We start from the raw sequence: 14,136 nt of genomic DNA on the forward strand, positions 1-14,136 counted from the left end.
ATCATGGGCAGTTTATCCGAAAGAGCAGCTGGAGGAAGCAAAGAAGACTGCGATAGAGATGGTCTAGAAAGGCTCCTCCTACAGACGTCCAGGCTGAGTTCGCTCAGAAGAAAGCTCCTGCTATGATGAAAGATCTTGCGACTCAGTTATGGAGGCAGGCTGGTGTGAAAGAGAAATAGCGACTAGGCTGGTTAGAACTTAGCGCTACTTATCCAAATAGGCGTGAGTGTAGTATTCAACCCAAGAGGACTGCTATTGAAGCAACTCCCTTCAAATATGCAAGGGTAGCGATAGTGCGAAGGACTGATAACCTATAGCGACCTAAGACCAAAAACCAATGAGTAGCTGCTGTAGCGATCAGCGACTAGCGACAAGTGAGTTCCGACAGAGAAACGTGCATATAAGTGAGTAGCGCTGTGCAAGTTGTTTTGTGTGATAGCGCTACGTGCCGTCCGACTAGCGATAGCGAGAAGAAATCAAAGGAAAAGAAAGCGAGGAATAAGGTAAGATAGTGCAGGTTAAATGCCCAATAGTGACTAGATTATAGCTCGACTACCGATAGTGATCCCGACATTGCGAAAATCAGACTTATGAGGGAACTTTAGCGACGCGCACTCAAAGCAAGTCAAGCGACACGCGATCAGAGAGATTGGCAAGAGCGGAATCGATTGCACCAAAACTAGGATATAGCAACTAAAGTGACTCTGACACCAGCAAAGGTCCAGGGAAGGGAAGTACTGTACTGTATGTAGGATGGGTCATTTTATCATACTGCGTAGGGGTTCAGGATTGCGTAGGCAGTATAGTAGCGAACACTGGCGAGGGCACGATGTAGCGACAGGTAATAGAACATGCAGCACTGCGGAACATGAGGACACATGTAATAAGACCTGCGACTGATGAGTAGCAACATTTAAGGAAATATAACGCACCAGCAGGAGGTAGGTGGGCATAGGCAGGACATGGGAGGGCGGAATTCCTAGGCATCGGACGGGGTAGCGCGCTATGGGAGAAAAGTGGTTCCAAAGCGGATAGCTTGGGAGCTGAATAGTGCTGGTGACTAGCACCTTACTCTTTTCCTCTAGGCAAGTCAAAATATGCCTATGACACTCATACGCACCTAGCGCTGGTATGATTGTCACACCGGTATGAGGATATTCATATTGTCCGCATGGCAAACAGAGGAAGGCGAAGTGAGGATCAATGGGTGAGTTTCATTTTCACTGCTCTCAACTGGTGAAGATGGCTTGATCTGGTCATAAGAATTGACTTCAATGAAACGTTGGGGGGCAACAGTTTCACAGATACAAAGGACTGGAAGCCCATGTTATCGGAGTGGAATGCCTATGTTGGAGAAGAGTTCGGTGAGCTTCTTTTTGTGCAATGTTGATCGATACAGTCAAGTACTTACACCACGTCGTGATACCGGCAGTCGACCGGAATGATGACGAGGATGGCAATGAGGAGGGGGAAGCAAAGGAGAGCAGGAAGCAAAGGAGAAGGAAGGAGGAATTCGCATTGGAGATGGATACCTATGGACTTCCGATCATACCAGATATTGAGTGCCTTAACCCAGAGAACAAAAAGTCTCTTATCCGGACATTCCTCACAAAACACTACAGTAAGTTTCACAAATCAAATATCCAGAGAGTTGATCAGGCAACTAGGTATTTTGCAGGGTTTTGCAGTCAAAGCCAAAGGCAGTCTGTTCCTTGATCTGCAGTGAGGGAGGCTCAGGATGATTTTATCGAGCACAAGTTTTTGCCTACCAGCAGGAAGATCAAGGACCTGTCAAAGCTTCAGTTACATGAAGCCAATCAGCTCTTAGAGTTCCGGCATCAGAGACAAAAGGACAAGGTTCAGCCAACATTTGAATTCAAAGGCTGGCAAGACCATGATAAGGAGGTGAGAGAACTGGTGGAGAAGATCTCCAGAAGACCAACCGGGAAGTCAACCGGAAAGTCATCTAGGAAGTCGACCAGGAAGTTGACCAGGAAGTCGACCAGGAAGTCGACCGGAAAGTCATCTGGGAAGTCGATTGGAAGGGTGGAACAGGAGTCAGGCAGTGAGGGTGAGGATGGTGATGAAGACGAAGGTGATGAAACTGGAAAGTCGACCGGAAAGTCATCTAGCAGTGAGGGTGAGGATGGTGATGAAGACGAAGGCGATGAAACCAGAAAGTTGACTGGAAAGTCATGTGGGAAGCCGACCAGAAGGGCTGAACAGGAGTCAAGCAGTGGGGGTGAGAATGGTGATGAAGACAGAAGGTGATGAAGGAGTTCAATTACCCCTTCAAAGTTCCAAATCAATCGGAAAGTGGGGCAGAGCTGTCCAATCTGATTCAGAGGAAGATTCCTGCCAACCGGTCAAAAAATCCAAACCAAACAGTCATCAGGGCGCAACAGACCACTGGAAGACAACACTGACACTCCTTCAGTAGAATTATCCAGCAACCATTCTACAACCCCACTGCCTTCAAACATTGCCTCTGGAAGTCGCCCAATCGGTCCTACATCAGCCATCTGGAGGAAGAAGACGAGTCAACAGATGCCTGAACCCAAACCAAAAGGCCACTGGTAAGAAAACCAAAGACATGGAGCCGAAGTCGACAATCCAGAGCCAAAGCGGTCAACTAGAGCTGCAAAGGTGTCTTATAAAGTGAATTACATGCAAAGGGTGTAATCATTGGGATTCATTGGATGTACTATACAAGGAGGTAGAGTATTGGCCGTATATATATCATGTCAACAGTCAGTATACTGATATCAGTTGAAATGCCAATAATAACTCATGAGTGGACAGAAGAACTTCTTCGCTGACACCGGCTTCTTCCGCTGACATTGTACCACGAGCAATGTCCATCTCCAACCAGTTTATTGCCAAGTGCAAATCACCTAAAGCACGCTGAATAACAAATCCGATGGGTTCCGGTTCACCAACCATGACTAAGTTTGAATGATTAATAATATGATATTTGTTGGAATGATAAGACCTACATGATTGATCCGGATGAACATGTCCCGGATGGAATGTCTTGAATCCCATGTCCAAGGGCGCATCTTCCGGTTGAATATCTACTAAATTGACATTCAATACTACAATGAAATGAAATTACAAAACATACCTGGTTGATGCGCAATATCACATGCTGGATTAGTCCCAAAGCCCATGTCCAAAGGCCGATCACCCAGTTGAATATCCACTGAATTCATAAATTTAAAAGTACCACCAAACAATGAGAAGACTGACTTGACTGATCCGGATGAACATGTACCGGATGGTGTATCTCGAATCCCATGTCCAAAGGCCTATCATCCGGTTGAATATCCACTGAATTCATAAATTTAAAAAGTACCACCAAACAATGAGAAGACTGACTTGACTGATCCTGATGAACATATACCAGATGGTGTATCTCGAATCCCATGTCCAAAGGCCCATCTTCCGGCTGAATATCCACTGAATCCATGTTCAACAGTGAAACTCAGCACAATTATAGGGCTTACCGGACTGAACAACATTTGTGCCAAAGCCCATGTCCAAAGGCCTGTGGTCCGGATGCCCATCATGTACTGGAAGTGAATGGAAACCCATGTGGAGAGGCGTGTTGTCCAACAATGTGAATCCAATATCCAACACTTCTGGCCCCAGTTGACCTGGCATCCGGTTGAAACCCATGTCCAATGGCCGGTCGTTGTCTATCCGCTCCAGCATCTTCAATTTGGAGCAATTCATGCAAGGGCTGCTGTGGTATGGGCTGCTTGCATCCCAGCTCTAATGTGTCACACTGCCGGATAATGTTGAGTGCCTGCCGGAAAGGAAGTGTTTTTATTTTCCTTCAGCCTCACTAGACAATTGGAAATTATCCTGAGTAATCTCTGAGAATGAAATCATTTTCCCGCTTCTGTGGAATGCATTGTATGCATTCTAATTTGGAATAGGTACACAAACCATATTCGGCAATCACTGAAACGACCCGGACATCCGGTAATTTGCAAATTTCCCATGTATTCGCTGTTCCCTTCCGGATCTATTGTTCAACACCTGCCACCGCAATTGTCTTTCTTCCAACATGTCTTCCAACACTGCTACTTCTGCTGCTGCTGCCACTGCCAACAAGGCACTCATTGGTCTCCTTGACAGGCTAAATGAGATAATGGAACAGGTTCTCTGGTCCAAGTCAGAAGAAGAGAAATGAGATTAAGCCGGACTATTGCCTTTCAATTGGTATGTTTGATGCTCCTTCATGCATTGTGTGTATTGATATTGTCCAAGAATGATGCAGTTCGTTCTCACCTGACACTAGCTACCTACATCCCCCCTCGTCTGCTGTCAATAGCAGCTGAGATTCATCGGGCTCAGAGGGGTACTGCGCAATTGGTGCAAGTACCGGATTGGGGTTGTGTTGGGAACAATGAGGACATTTGCTGGGGTCACCCCTTATATCCCAAGACATTGGGTCCTGCACCCACTGTTGCCACCCTTTCTGCTGGCCCATCTCTATCTGTCCCTCGACCAGGCACCAGGCACTAGCACACCAGCACCGGCACCACCAGCAAGAGCTCGAGTGCGAGCATGGGCATCAGCACCAAAACTGGCACCAGCACCGGCACCAGCACCAGCACCAAAACCAGGTACCAGGCACCAGCACCAGCACCAGCTTCTACCCAGTCACACCCTCCAATTGCAACTTTGCCAGCTTCCAGCCTCACAATCAGCATCCCTGGAGGTGCAATTGCAGGCCCATCAAAACCTTGCAAGCGACAATTCAGCGCCAGCCCCCCATGTCCGGTCAAGAGGGCCCGGAAGGCTGTCCCCAAGTTGAAGTGAATCTTGACTGACACCGACCACCGACACTGGTGCTGTTGGCAGCAGGAATGAGAGGCTGAAGGGAAAAGGAAAGGCAAAGGCAAAGGCAAAGGCAAATGCAAATGCAAAGGCAAATGCAAAGGCAAAGGCAAAGGCAAAGGCAAAGGCAAAGGCAAAGGCAAAGGCAAAGGCAAAGGCAAAGGCAAAGGCAAAGGCAAAGGCAAAGGCAAAGGCAAAGGCAAAGGCAAAGGCAAAGGCAAAGGCAAAGGCAAAGGCAAAGGCAAAGGCAAAGGCAAAGGCAAGGACGCCGTCACCGGTTGAGCAAATGGCTGTGAAAGATGTCGATGGTGATCAGGAAGTCGATGTAAGTTTTCTTTTTCATTGATTTATGTGGCTGACCATGGTACTCAGTCCCGGAAATCAAGACGTCCGGTCGTTATGGTCCATATTCGGCTGACCCCATCTGCAAATAGGAAGGTCAAGGTTGCTGATAAGGAGGAATATGACCCGGAGGAAGATGAAGGGGATGATGAAGACGATGATGAAGAAGACGATGAAGACGATGATATGGGCCCTACCAATGGTTCCAAATCCAAGCGAAAGGTAGGCATCATTTTTTTGCATCAGTTGATGACTTATCCGGATGCAGCCAAATGTCAAGCCTCGCAAAGGGCAAGAACCAGTGTAGAGACTCGTGTTTCTGCAGGCACATATAGGCACATTTCGCACCTTTTCACAACTCATGACAATTGGCCTGCAATGCACGACTTGCACCATCAGCTATATTCGACTTCTATCATGTCCCTAGTCGTTTTACACATAACGTGCAGCTTTCCCGCGAAACGCGCCATAGGCGCGGTACTTTCCCGCACAATGCGCAGCATTCCCACACGCGCACCTTGCGCGCTTTATTGCACTTAAGCGCCCTGCATTGCCCTGCATTGCCTATCATCCAGGAACATCCCTCTATGTCCATCCACCTCATTGGTACGTCATATGCCTTGCCTCGTGGTTTGTAACAAGCATTGCAGCGTTATTACATGTCATTACGTATTCATAGCGCTTATTGCTCCTATCCCTTCCGCTTCCGATGTGATTTCCATAGTATAAAGTTGCTGACTTACTACTCCATCATTATTACTCCCCTTTGCTGTACTTCCCTCGCTATTGGGTTTTACTTTAAAGTAGTAGTCACCACTTGGGCGCACTTTGTGTTTCCAATGGTTATTGTTATCCGCCTATACTAGACCTTTATCCGCGCTCGTTATAACACTCGCTCTGCATTTGCACTCGCTTTGCACATCCGCTTCCTTATCTGCTCCCTTATCTGGTATTTTCCGCACAATGCGCGCCTTAGCGCTCACGTTCCCACGCTCGCGCTTACCTTAGTGCGCTCTCTCGCGCTTCACGCTCACTTCGCTTTTCTTCTTGCGCTTTCGCGCATCCATCGCACTTCAAGGGTCTTTCTTTCATCTGGTTCTGTGTTCAGTAGCAGTCCCCTTAGGGTCGAACGTTCTTGCATTCTGCGAGTATAGCAGCTAGGCAGAGCCAAGACTCACTTATACTGGTTGAGCATTTTTAGATATTTCATATCAGCCCAGCCAGGTTGAGATCGCCTCAGCGGATGCAGACTCTTGAGGTGTGCTTATGATGTGCGCTTCAAATTGGACTGATGGCGGGGTGATAATGTCAAAGGGCGCTTCTAGGACTGCTGGGGTGAGGGCGGTGGTCGCATACTTCGGGTATTGGTGCAATGGCTTCGGCTTCGTGTTGCTCTTGAGCGCATTCTGGTTGCGGAGGTGCACTTGCAAGGGGCGCTTCAATGGTGGCTGGTTTTTCAAAGATAGGGCGCGTATAGTGGTCAACACCACATTCTAGATAAAAATACAAGACATGATCAGCGAATTCTACATAGTTGTCACCTTCGTAGTATGAGAGAAGCTGACTTTGTTTAGGCGCTGTATACTTCAGTGCATACTTGATGATCTCTTTGTCCGTTAAACCAAGCGGTTGCGCGAGTCGTTCTACTGACTCCAGGAAGTTGATGAGTTGAGTGTAGTCACCTGCAAAAGCACGGCGCTGAGTCGGCTATTCGAAGGGGCATGCCAGATGAATCTACTGGGTCGTACATGGCGCAGGAATTTGCGGTTTAAGTGCGAAAAGATGCAAGAAAGTGCGAAAAAGCACGGATTTGCGGAAAAGGTTGAAATTGCGGTTGGCCTAAAGGTTGAAAAGCGCATGGATTTGCTGACTGTTCCCCTCGCGGTAGGCTTCCGGTTGTGGGTATCACAACCTGGCAGGCACATATAAGAAAAGTGCTCAGCCAGTATAAGTGAGTCTCAGCTCTGCCTAGCTGCTATACTTGCAGAATGCAAGAACATTCGACCCTAAAGGGGAAGCAAGGAAAGCCAGGATCCACGGAATGATGCTGAACAACCCTGGTGAATGACAGTGGAAAGCGCGAGAAATGCGCTGCAGGCGCGCGCAGGAAGCGAAGTGCGAAAGTGCACGAAGCGCGGGAAGGTAGTGCAAGCAGTGCACAAGTGTAGAAGATGGATACTGAGACTGATAAGAGGGAAAGCACAGATCTAGACAGATACTGATAGTGCCACTAGCTATAGACTGATGCTAGGGCCTCAAAACAATGATGGACACATGCATTGCATGGAACTAACTGGTGATAGATACTGAGTGGTAGGAAGCTGGTGGAAGGAAGCTAATGTCCCCCAAAGTGGGGTGTAAAACGAACATGAGAGTATGTAAGTTCTACCTAAGCACTCTCCCAGGGCTCGGAGCCGAATAGGGAGCGCTCTAAGTATGTAAATGAGGTAAGGTGATGTAAAGTAAGGGTGCATAATGAAATGGGAAGTGTAATATGCTAAATATGGTCAGATAACAAAAAGGGACATACCGAGGGACTGGTTGGACGATGGATGGATGCTCCTGGATGCTGTGCGACATAGTGCTCTTAAGCACGAGAAAGCACGCACGGGAATACTGCGCGTTGTGCGGGAAAGTGTCGCGCCTATGGTGCGTTCCGCGGGAAAGTGGTGCGCTCTATAGGGAAGTCATAGTGGATGATAGTGTGAGTCGTGCCATGAAGGCCAGTTGTCAGACTTCGTAAAATGAGCCCATATGAGCCCACAGAAACGCGAGTCTCTACACCGGTATGTTTTCATATAATCACTGGTGATGTAGTGCTAATTTCATTATTTCAGTTCAAGGTCCAGTACACGTCCCACAGGAGGAACTCATGAGGACAAGGCAAATGGCAAGGGCAAGTGTCAACATGTGGTGAGACATCTGGTAATGAGCAACCGGTTGGACCTTGACTGATTCTTCATAGCATCCCATTGGTTTGCCTCTACTGCCATGCAACAGATGCACGACGATGGAGGTGGAATGCGAGAGCTGGGGTGACGAAAAGAGGTGAGGTTGCCCATACTTGCACCCTTTGCAGTAGGTGGAGGATGAAATGCATCCGGCCGAATCAACTGGCCATGCTCACGACCGCTGAGGGCATGACTGCCACACCCACGCTGCCAGTCACACCCATCACCACTTGTTCCAAGACCACCGGCAAGGGCAAGTCTCGCAGGCACTCTAAAGGCAAAGGCAAGTCTCTCATTTCCGGTCTTGTATCTACTAATCGATCCTTCAGGCATGGATGCTCAGTGTCCTAGTCCCATCCCTGAGGAACCAGATGCCGATGTTGAGATGCTCGATGCGGCACCAAGCACTGGTCCCACTGGTCCCACTGGTCCTACTGGTTCTACCGGTCCTGCCCCAGATGCAGTGCCTTTGGCAGCTGCCGACGATTTCCCTGCAGATCACTGGATCGAGCCTATAGATGACAACCTCCTACCTCCAGCACCATTTATGCACACACCAGGCGATATCCGGTACTCAACCCATCTATCCGGGTCGCACTCAAAGACCCCCCTCCCCTGTCACCACTTCCATGCCCCTTGAGTCCCACCAGCATCCCCGTCACTTGACCGATGTGGAAATGGAGACCATGTTGGCCCAAATTCATTTCAATATGGAGGAGCTCCGGACACATGATGACCTGTCCCATCGCATCGACCAGCTGCATGCCAACTATACGGAGCAATTGGGCACCCAGAGGGGACTGGTAGATAACTTGACCATTCAGGTGAGTGGTATTGCCTGGTACCTGAGGGACAACCAAAGGACCGCTGAAGCAACGGCCTCAACTCCACCCGCATTCAATCCACCACCCATTGTCATCCCCGGTACCCCCATATTCCCTGAGTTTGGCTCCATCAGTGCCTTAGGTCATGCTGTCACCAACCATGTCTTTACTCTGGATGTGTTTTTGACCCATGCACGCCCCGGTGGTGACGGCTCACCAGTCACAAGACATGAGCAAGCACCTACATCTGCCTCTACCTCCACCATCACTGCCTCTACCTCCACCATCCACCCTGTCCCCACAAGGGAATCTGGTCCACCCATTAATCCGGTTGGTGCACATCTGGTGCCACCCCCCAGTGTCCCCATGGAATCTATGCCTTCCACCAGCACCCTTCGCACATTGGTCACCGGGCCATTAAATGTGGCACAGGATGGTCAGTCCATCTCGGCTCCTTTGCCAAACCGGTCATTTGCGCCTCAATTGCGCCAACAAGGTCAGTCAGTGAGTGCCAGGCATGCTACAAACCCTTCCGGTGCTGGGCCCAAGTAATACCGGTGGTATACATCTTTTTGTTTTCATTTTTACTTGTGAATATTGTGTTGCATCTTCAATTTGTACAGGACAGTTATATCACATAATTATACAGTTGACTTGCACAACCTGAGTGTTGACCAGTTGATGTATCCAAGATATACCGGACGATGCACCGGATAATCCACCTACCAGATCATGGATTTACCTGATGCTGTATGTACCGGCTGATAGGCTTGTGAGATCATTGATGCACCTGGTGATGTACCTACCAGATGATGAAATTTGACTGGATCTCCTGCCCTCAGCCCATCCGTTCCCCTCGGGTACACAATCACTCGGCCCACTCATCTCAGTTGTAAGCCGGATTCACCATTCATAATGTCCTATATACTAACATTCCTATACCACTGTCTATACTATATACCCTTGGCCCATCCGTTTGCCTCAGGTACACATTCACTCAGCCCATCCGTTTGCCTTGGGTACACATTCGCCCGGCCCACTTGTCTTCATTGTACACCAGATTCATGTTACAGTCTACTAGTATGCCCCTATTCATTTTCTCTTCCTACATTGTATTATGTCACGATCGCTATCAAGCCATCGCTAGACTTATCTTCTTATCATTGTATTACATCACAATCGCTATCAAGCCGTCGCTAAGTGACTCATCTCTTATCTCTGACTCGACTCTTATCTCTTATCTCTGACTTGTCTCTTATCTCTGACTCATTCTGACTCATTGATGCCTGCCCTAAAGCAGTTATCATTCACTATATAAACCCGTCTTGTACATTGTATTTTGCTACTTTAATCTTACTAGGTTTTACCTGGAACTTCCTTCGCTTAAGACCCTCCAATCTTAAGTCATCTGAATCTGATTCAAGCTAAGGACACTCTCCTTACCTTGTCTTACGAACTCTTGCATATGCAAGAGCCTTGACTCAACCTTAGCTGAATACTCTTATTGAGTAGTTATTGTCAGAACTATCCTAGTTCGTAACAATTCATCATTAAAAATGTCCTATATACTAGTACATTCCTATACTACTGTCTATATTATATACCTCCGGCCCATCCATGTGTCTCGGGTACACACATTCACTCGGCCCACTCCTATATCATGGTACAATTATTGCCATGGGCCCATGTGGGATGGCCCGTCTCTATTGGTACATTGTCACGCTCAGCTGCCCGTATGAGATGGGTAAAGTCACTGAATGGGCTCACTAGTGATGGCCAAATGTGTGTGGCACATCAGAAGTTTGTTACGATTCCCCTTAGTGCACAACTCCAAGCACTGTGGCGTGATCCTGACCAAGCTCGAAATATGAGCTATCTGCGAGAAGAAACACGACACCTGACCGAAAAACTTCAAACCAATGGTGGCGTTGTTGATGTTTTTGATGACATCTTCAAAGGCCATGATTTTTTACTGGCCGTCCAACGTGGTGACATCAAGCCAGACGATGTTATCCTGATGATATCCCTTGATGGTGCGCAGCTTTACGAAAGCAAATCATCGGACTGTTGGATATACATTTGGGTTATAATGAACCATTCTCCAGATTGACGCTACAAGAAACAATTTGTGCTTCCTGGGGGTTTTATTCCAGGACCCAAGAAACCCAAGAACATCGACTCTTTCATCTTTCCTGGCATGCATGTGTGGCACAATATCGTTTTTATTTCCAACCCATATCTCATATTTGTCACTGCCGATGGACCTGGGCTCGTGTATATTGATGGTATGGTGGGACACAGTGGAAAGAATGGCTGTCAATTGTACTGCGGGTTACTTGGTCGTTGGAAGGGATCACATTACTACCCTGCATTGCTAATTCCCCATCATTATGCTATTGCTGGCAGTAACCACCCTGATGTTAGTGTCTATGAGTTGCGTGATCCTGATCTCACCGAATATTTCGACAACCTTTTGAAACTTGTTGCTGCACCCAACACCCGCCAGTATTGCAAGCTGCGAACTGAAACAGGGATCACGAAACCTTCTCTCCTCCTCAGCTTGCAGCCATCACACACCCTCAGAATCCCCCACTGTCTTACTCCTGATATAATGCACCTTGCACAGCTACTCTCCGACCTCTTGTTGTCTCTATGGCGTGGCGCGATAGACTGTACTCTTCCAGATCGTGTCTCAACATGGCCCTGGGTTGTTTTTCACGATGTCGAGATCTGGGAAACCCACGGAGAGGCTGTTTCTGATGCAGCGCAGCACCTCCCAGGGTCATTCGATCGCAAACCATGGAATCCTGCAGAAAAAATCAATTCAGGTTATACATAAGACATGGGAGTACCAAGTCTATATATTTGGTCTCAGCCCCGTGTTGCTTTACAACATCCTACCTGAACCTTATTGGGTGAATTACTGCAAGCTTGTCTGTGGATTTCAATTGATTAACCAGCACTCCATCAGCTTGGAAGATGCTCATGCTGCTCATGTCCTGTTCACTCAATGGGAACTTGAATTCGAGACACTCTACTACGAGCATCATCCCAAGCGCCTCCATTTCATTCGACCTTGTGTCCACCAAGTCAATCATCTTGTTTGCGAGACAATTAAGAAAGGGCCTCCCATTTGTTATTCTCAATGGACCATGGAACGTACTATTGGAAATCTCAGACAAGAAATACGCCAACCATCTAATCCCTATGCCAATTTGTCAAGAGAGGGTGTCCGTCGATGTCAAGTAAATGCCTTGAAAGCCATGATGCCCGAACTATCCCTCGACAAGCCACCCTTTCCAACAACAGCCATTGATCTTGGAGGAGGATATATTCTACTGCGTAAGCGAGATCCACAGCCAATGGTTCCTCGAGAACCAGGTGCCGAAGCGATTTTTCAGTATCTTGGTCACCATCACAACATCAAAATTCGACGTTGGGCTCGTCTGCGTCTTCCAAATGGACAGATAGCATGTACTGCGTGGAGGGAGACTGAGCGCCCACCTGAAAAACTGCAGCCTGCACGTCATGTCAAGGTAGTTATTAGTACTATCATTGTCTGTGTCTCACTAACATTCTTGGAGGTTGTTATGGTAGGCGAAATTCGAGTTGCGGAGGTGTTATACTTCACACAATTACCAGTTGAAGTTAACGACAATGATGGTGATCAAATTTGGACCTGGAAGGATGTTGCTGTCATCTCGATGTTCTTGCTCCCTAATAAAGACCTCCTTGATCTATCCTGCCATACCGTTAGCTCATGTCAACATGAAGAGGATGACATTCGGGTTGTTGATCTCAAGTCAATTCTCAGTGTGGTTGGTATGGTCCCACACCAACCAACTCTTCCTTTGAGTGTCACTGAGGATCGGTTTTTCATGGTGGTAAAACCAGGCCTCGATATTGCAACATTCAGTGTTCTGTATGAAGGAGATGCAGCTCAAGATGACCAGTACAATGAACGAGATGCAAATGCAGGTGAGGATGATGGAGGTGCTTAGTGGACAAAGTTGTAATTAGATTCACAATATAACAGCTCAAGTCCTGTCTCATGCGAACTGTTCATATCAATCTGAAATTATAATACAGTGGTAAGGTGTTCTTCATTTATTATCTAATGACATCTGTAGCTCTTGCTTCCACTGGCACATGTCAGAGAAACTCTCATCAGTACCAGCACGGTCATACCACTTTGAATCTTCTTCACGCGTGACATATTTCCAGTAGATAGAATCTGGTGGAGGGGGACTTGGAGTAGCAAAGAAGGACCATCGATCAAGGTGTGATGGGACAATTGTTGTAGCTGATGCACTTGCAGCTGCAGATGGAGCAATCTTGATGTCAGATTCGGGCTCAGTCGTCGAGCCAGTGTCCACTGGTGTGGTAGTTACTTCAGAAGGCCTGGGAGTGATCTCGATATCAGATTCGGGCTCGGTCGTCGAGCCAGTGTCCACTGGTGTGGTGATTGCTGCAGAAGGCCTGGGAGTGATCTTGGTCGTTGAGCCAGTGTCCGCTAGTGTGGTAGTTGCTGCAGACGGAGTGATCTCAACGTCAGATTCAGGCTCGGTCGTCGAGCCAGCATCTGCTGCCAGTGGTGCAGTAGTAACCTGTGCAGCTGGTACAGCTATGGACAGAGTGACCTCGATGTCAGATTCAGGCTCGGTCATTGAGCCAGTATCTGCTGCCAGTGATGTAGTGGTAGCCTGAGTGTTGTTGACAAAACTTTGTTAGATTAGACAATGTTAAAAGATTAATGGCAAAGAATAGCAAAATAAATCCTACAGGTCTGTAGCCCAGTCCAAGTGGTGTGCACACACATGAAAGCCAGCTGTCTCTAGGGCTGGGAGTAGAGGAGAAATGTGTTGCATGAGATAACGGTATCGAGGAGGGTGAGAAGACCAGTATGTAGGATCGAGAAGCATATCATCAGATGCCGTCAAATGTGGACTGCTGCTGCTCTCTGTTAAGCTTGGATCACTAAGGACAACATTGTCGAAATCAATGTCATCGAAAGGTATTTGCAGAAAGTGTAGTAAAGGTAGGCTCATGATCATTGTCCGGAAAGATGCTGGAGTAATCTGCAAAGTCTAGATATGTTTTGATGATGTTAGCTTCTTGCAACTTGTTCAATCCAAACACGACCTCACCAACACTTTCACCATATCCACAAC

The 14,136-nt window shown here is 47.7% G+C and overlaps 6 protein-coding genes across 6 annotated transcripts; 4 read left to right on the forward strand and 2 right to left on the reverse strand.

Moving 5' to 3' along the window:
• Positions 1-1,148: 1,148 nt before the first annotated feature.
• DFJ58DRAFT_734280 (uncharacterized protein) lies at positions 1,149-2,271 on the forward strand (the record flags this gene model as incomplete). Its single annotated transcript, XM_041386460.1, has 5 exons — positions 1,149-1,207; positions 1,264-1,364; positions 1,433-1,621; positions 1,668-1,722; positions 1,776-2,271. The coding sequence occupies 5 exons, from the start codon at positions 1,149-1,151 to the stop codon at positions 2,269-2,271; spliced, it is 900 nt and encodes a 299-aa protein (XP_041237685.1).
• A 480-nt stretch (positions 2,272-2,751) lies between these two features.
• On the reverse strand, positions 2,752-3,714 carry DFJ58DRAFT_734281 (uncharacterized protein; the record flags this gene model as incomplete). The annotated part of the gene is made up of 6 exons (XM_041386461.1): positions 2,752-2,945; positions 2,997-3,074; positions 3,125-3,202; positions 3,275-3,308; positions 3,356-3,459; positions 3,507-3,714. The coding sequence occupies 6 exons, from the start codon at positions 3,712-3,714 to the stop codon at positions 2,752-2,754; spliced, it is 696 nt and encodes a 231-aa protein (XP_041237686.1).
• A 358-nt stretch (positions 3,715-4,072) lies between these two features.
• Positions 4,073-5,497, forward strand: DFJ58DRAFT_846409 (uncharacterized protein; the record flags this gene model as incomplete). Its single annotated transcript, XM_041393305.1, has 6 exons — positions 4,073-4,165; positions 4,343-4,634; positions 4,700-4,826; positions 4,873-5,173; positions 5,221-5,412; positions 5,459-5,497. 6 exons carry the CDS (start codon positions 4,073-4,075, stop codon positions 5,495-5,497), a joined length of 1,044 nt encoding a protein of 347 aa, XP_041237687.1.
• Positions 5,498-8,200: 2,703 nt separating this feature from the next.
• Positions 8,201-9,778, forward strand: DFJ58DRAFT_846410 (uncharacterized protein; the record flags this gene model as incomplete). The annotated part of the gene is made up of 5 exons (XM_041393306.1): positions 8,201-8,238; positions 8,270-8,442; positions 8,471-8,711; positions 8,746-9,469; positions 9,734-9,778. 5 exons carry the CDS (start codon positions 8,201-8,203, stop codon positions 9,776-9,778), a joined length of 1,221 nt encoding a protein of 406 aa, XP_041237688.1.
• Positions 9,779-10,745: 967 nt separating this feature from the next.
• On the forward strand, positions 10,746-12,966 carry DFJ58DRAFT_862856 (uncharacterized protein; the record flags this gene model as incomplete). The annotated part of the gene is made up of 4 exons (XM_041394082.1): positions 10,746-11,048; positions 11,085-11,793; positions 11,822-12,522; positions 12,550-12,966. 4 exons carry the CDS (start codon positions 10,746-10,748, stop codon positions 12,964-12,966), a joined length of 2,130 nt encoding a protein of 709 aa, XP_041237689.1.
• A 102-nt stretch (positions 12,967-13,068) lies between these two features.
• On the reverse strand, positions 13,069-14,013 carry DFJ58DRAFT_734287 (uncharacterized protein; the record flags this gene model as incomplete). Its single annotated transcript, XM_041386462.1, has 2 exons — positions 13,069-13,687; positions 13,748-14,013. The coding sequence occupies 2 exons, from the start codon at positions 14,011-14,013 to the stop codon at positions 13,069-13,071; spliced, it is 885 nt and encodes a 294-aa protein (XP_041237690.1).
• Positions 14,014-14,136: the final 123 nt, after the last annotated feature.

Source organism: Suillus subalutaceus (assembly GCF_016647625.1).
Source record: "Suillus subalutaceus strain FC151 chromosome Unknown DFJ58scaffold_171, whole genome shotgun sequence".
Taxonomy (NCBI): domain Eukaryota; kingdom Fungi; phylum Basidiomycota; class Agaricomycetes; order Boletales; family Suillaceae; genus Suillus; species Suillus subalutaceus.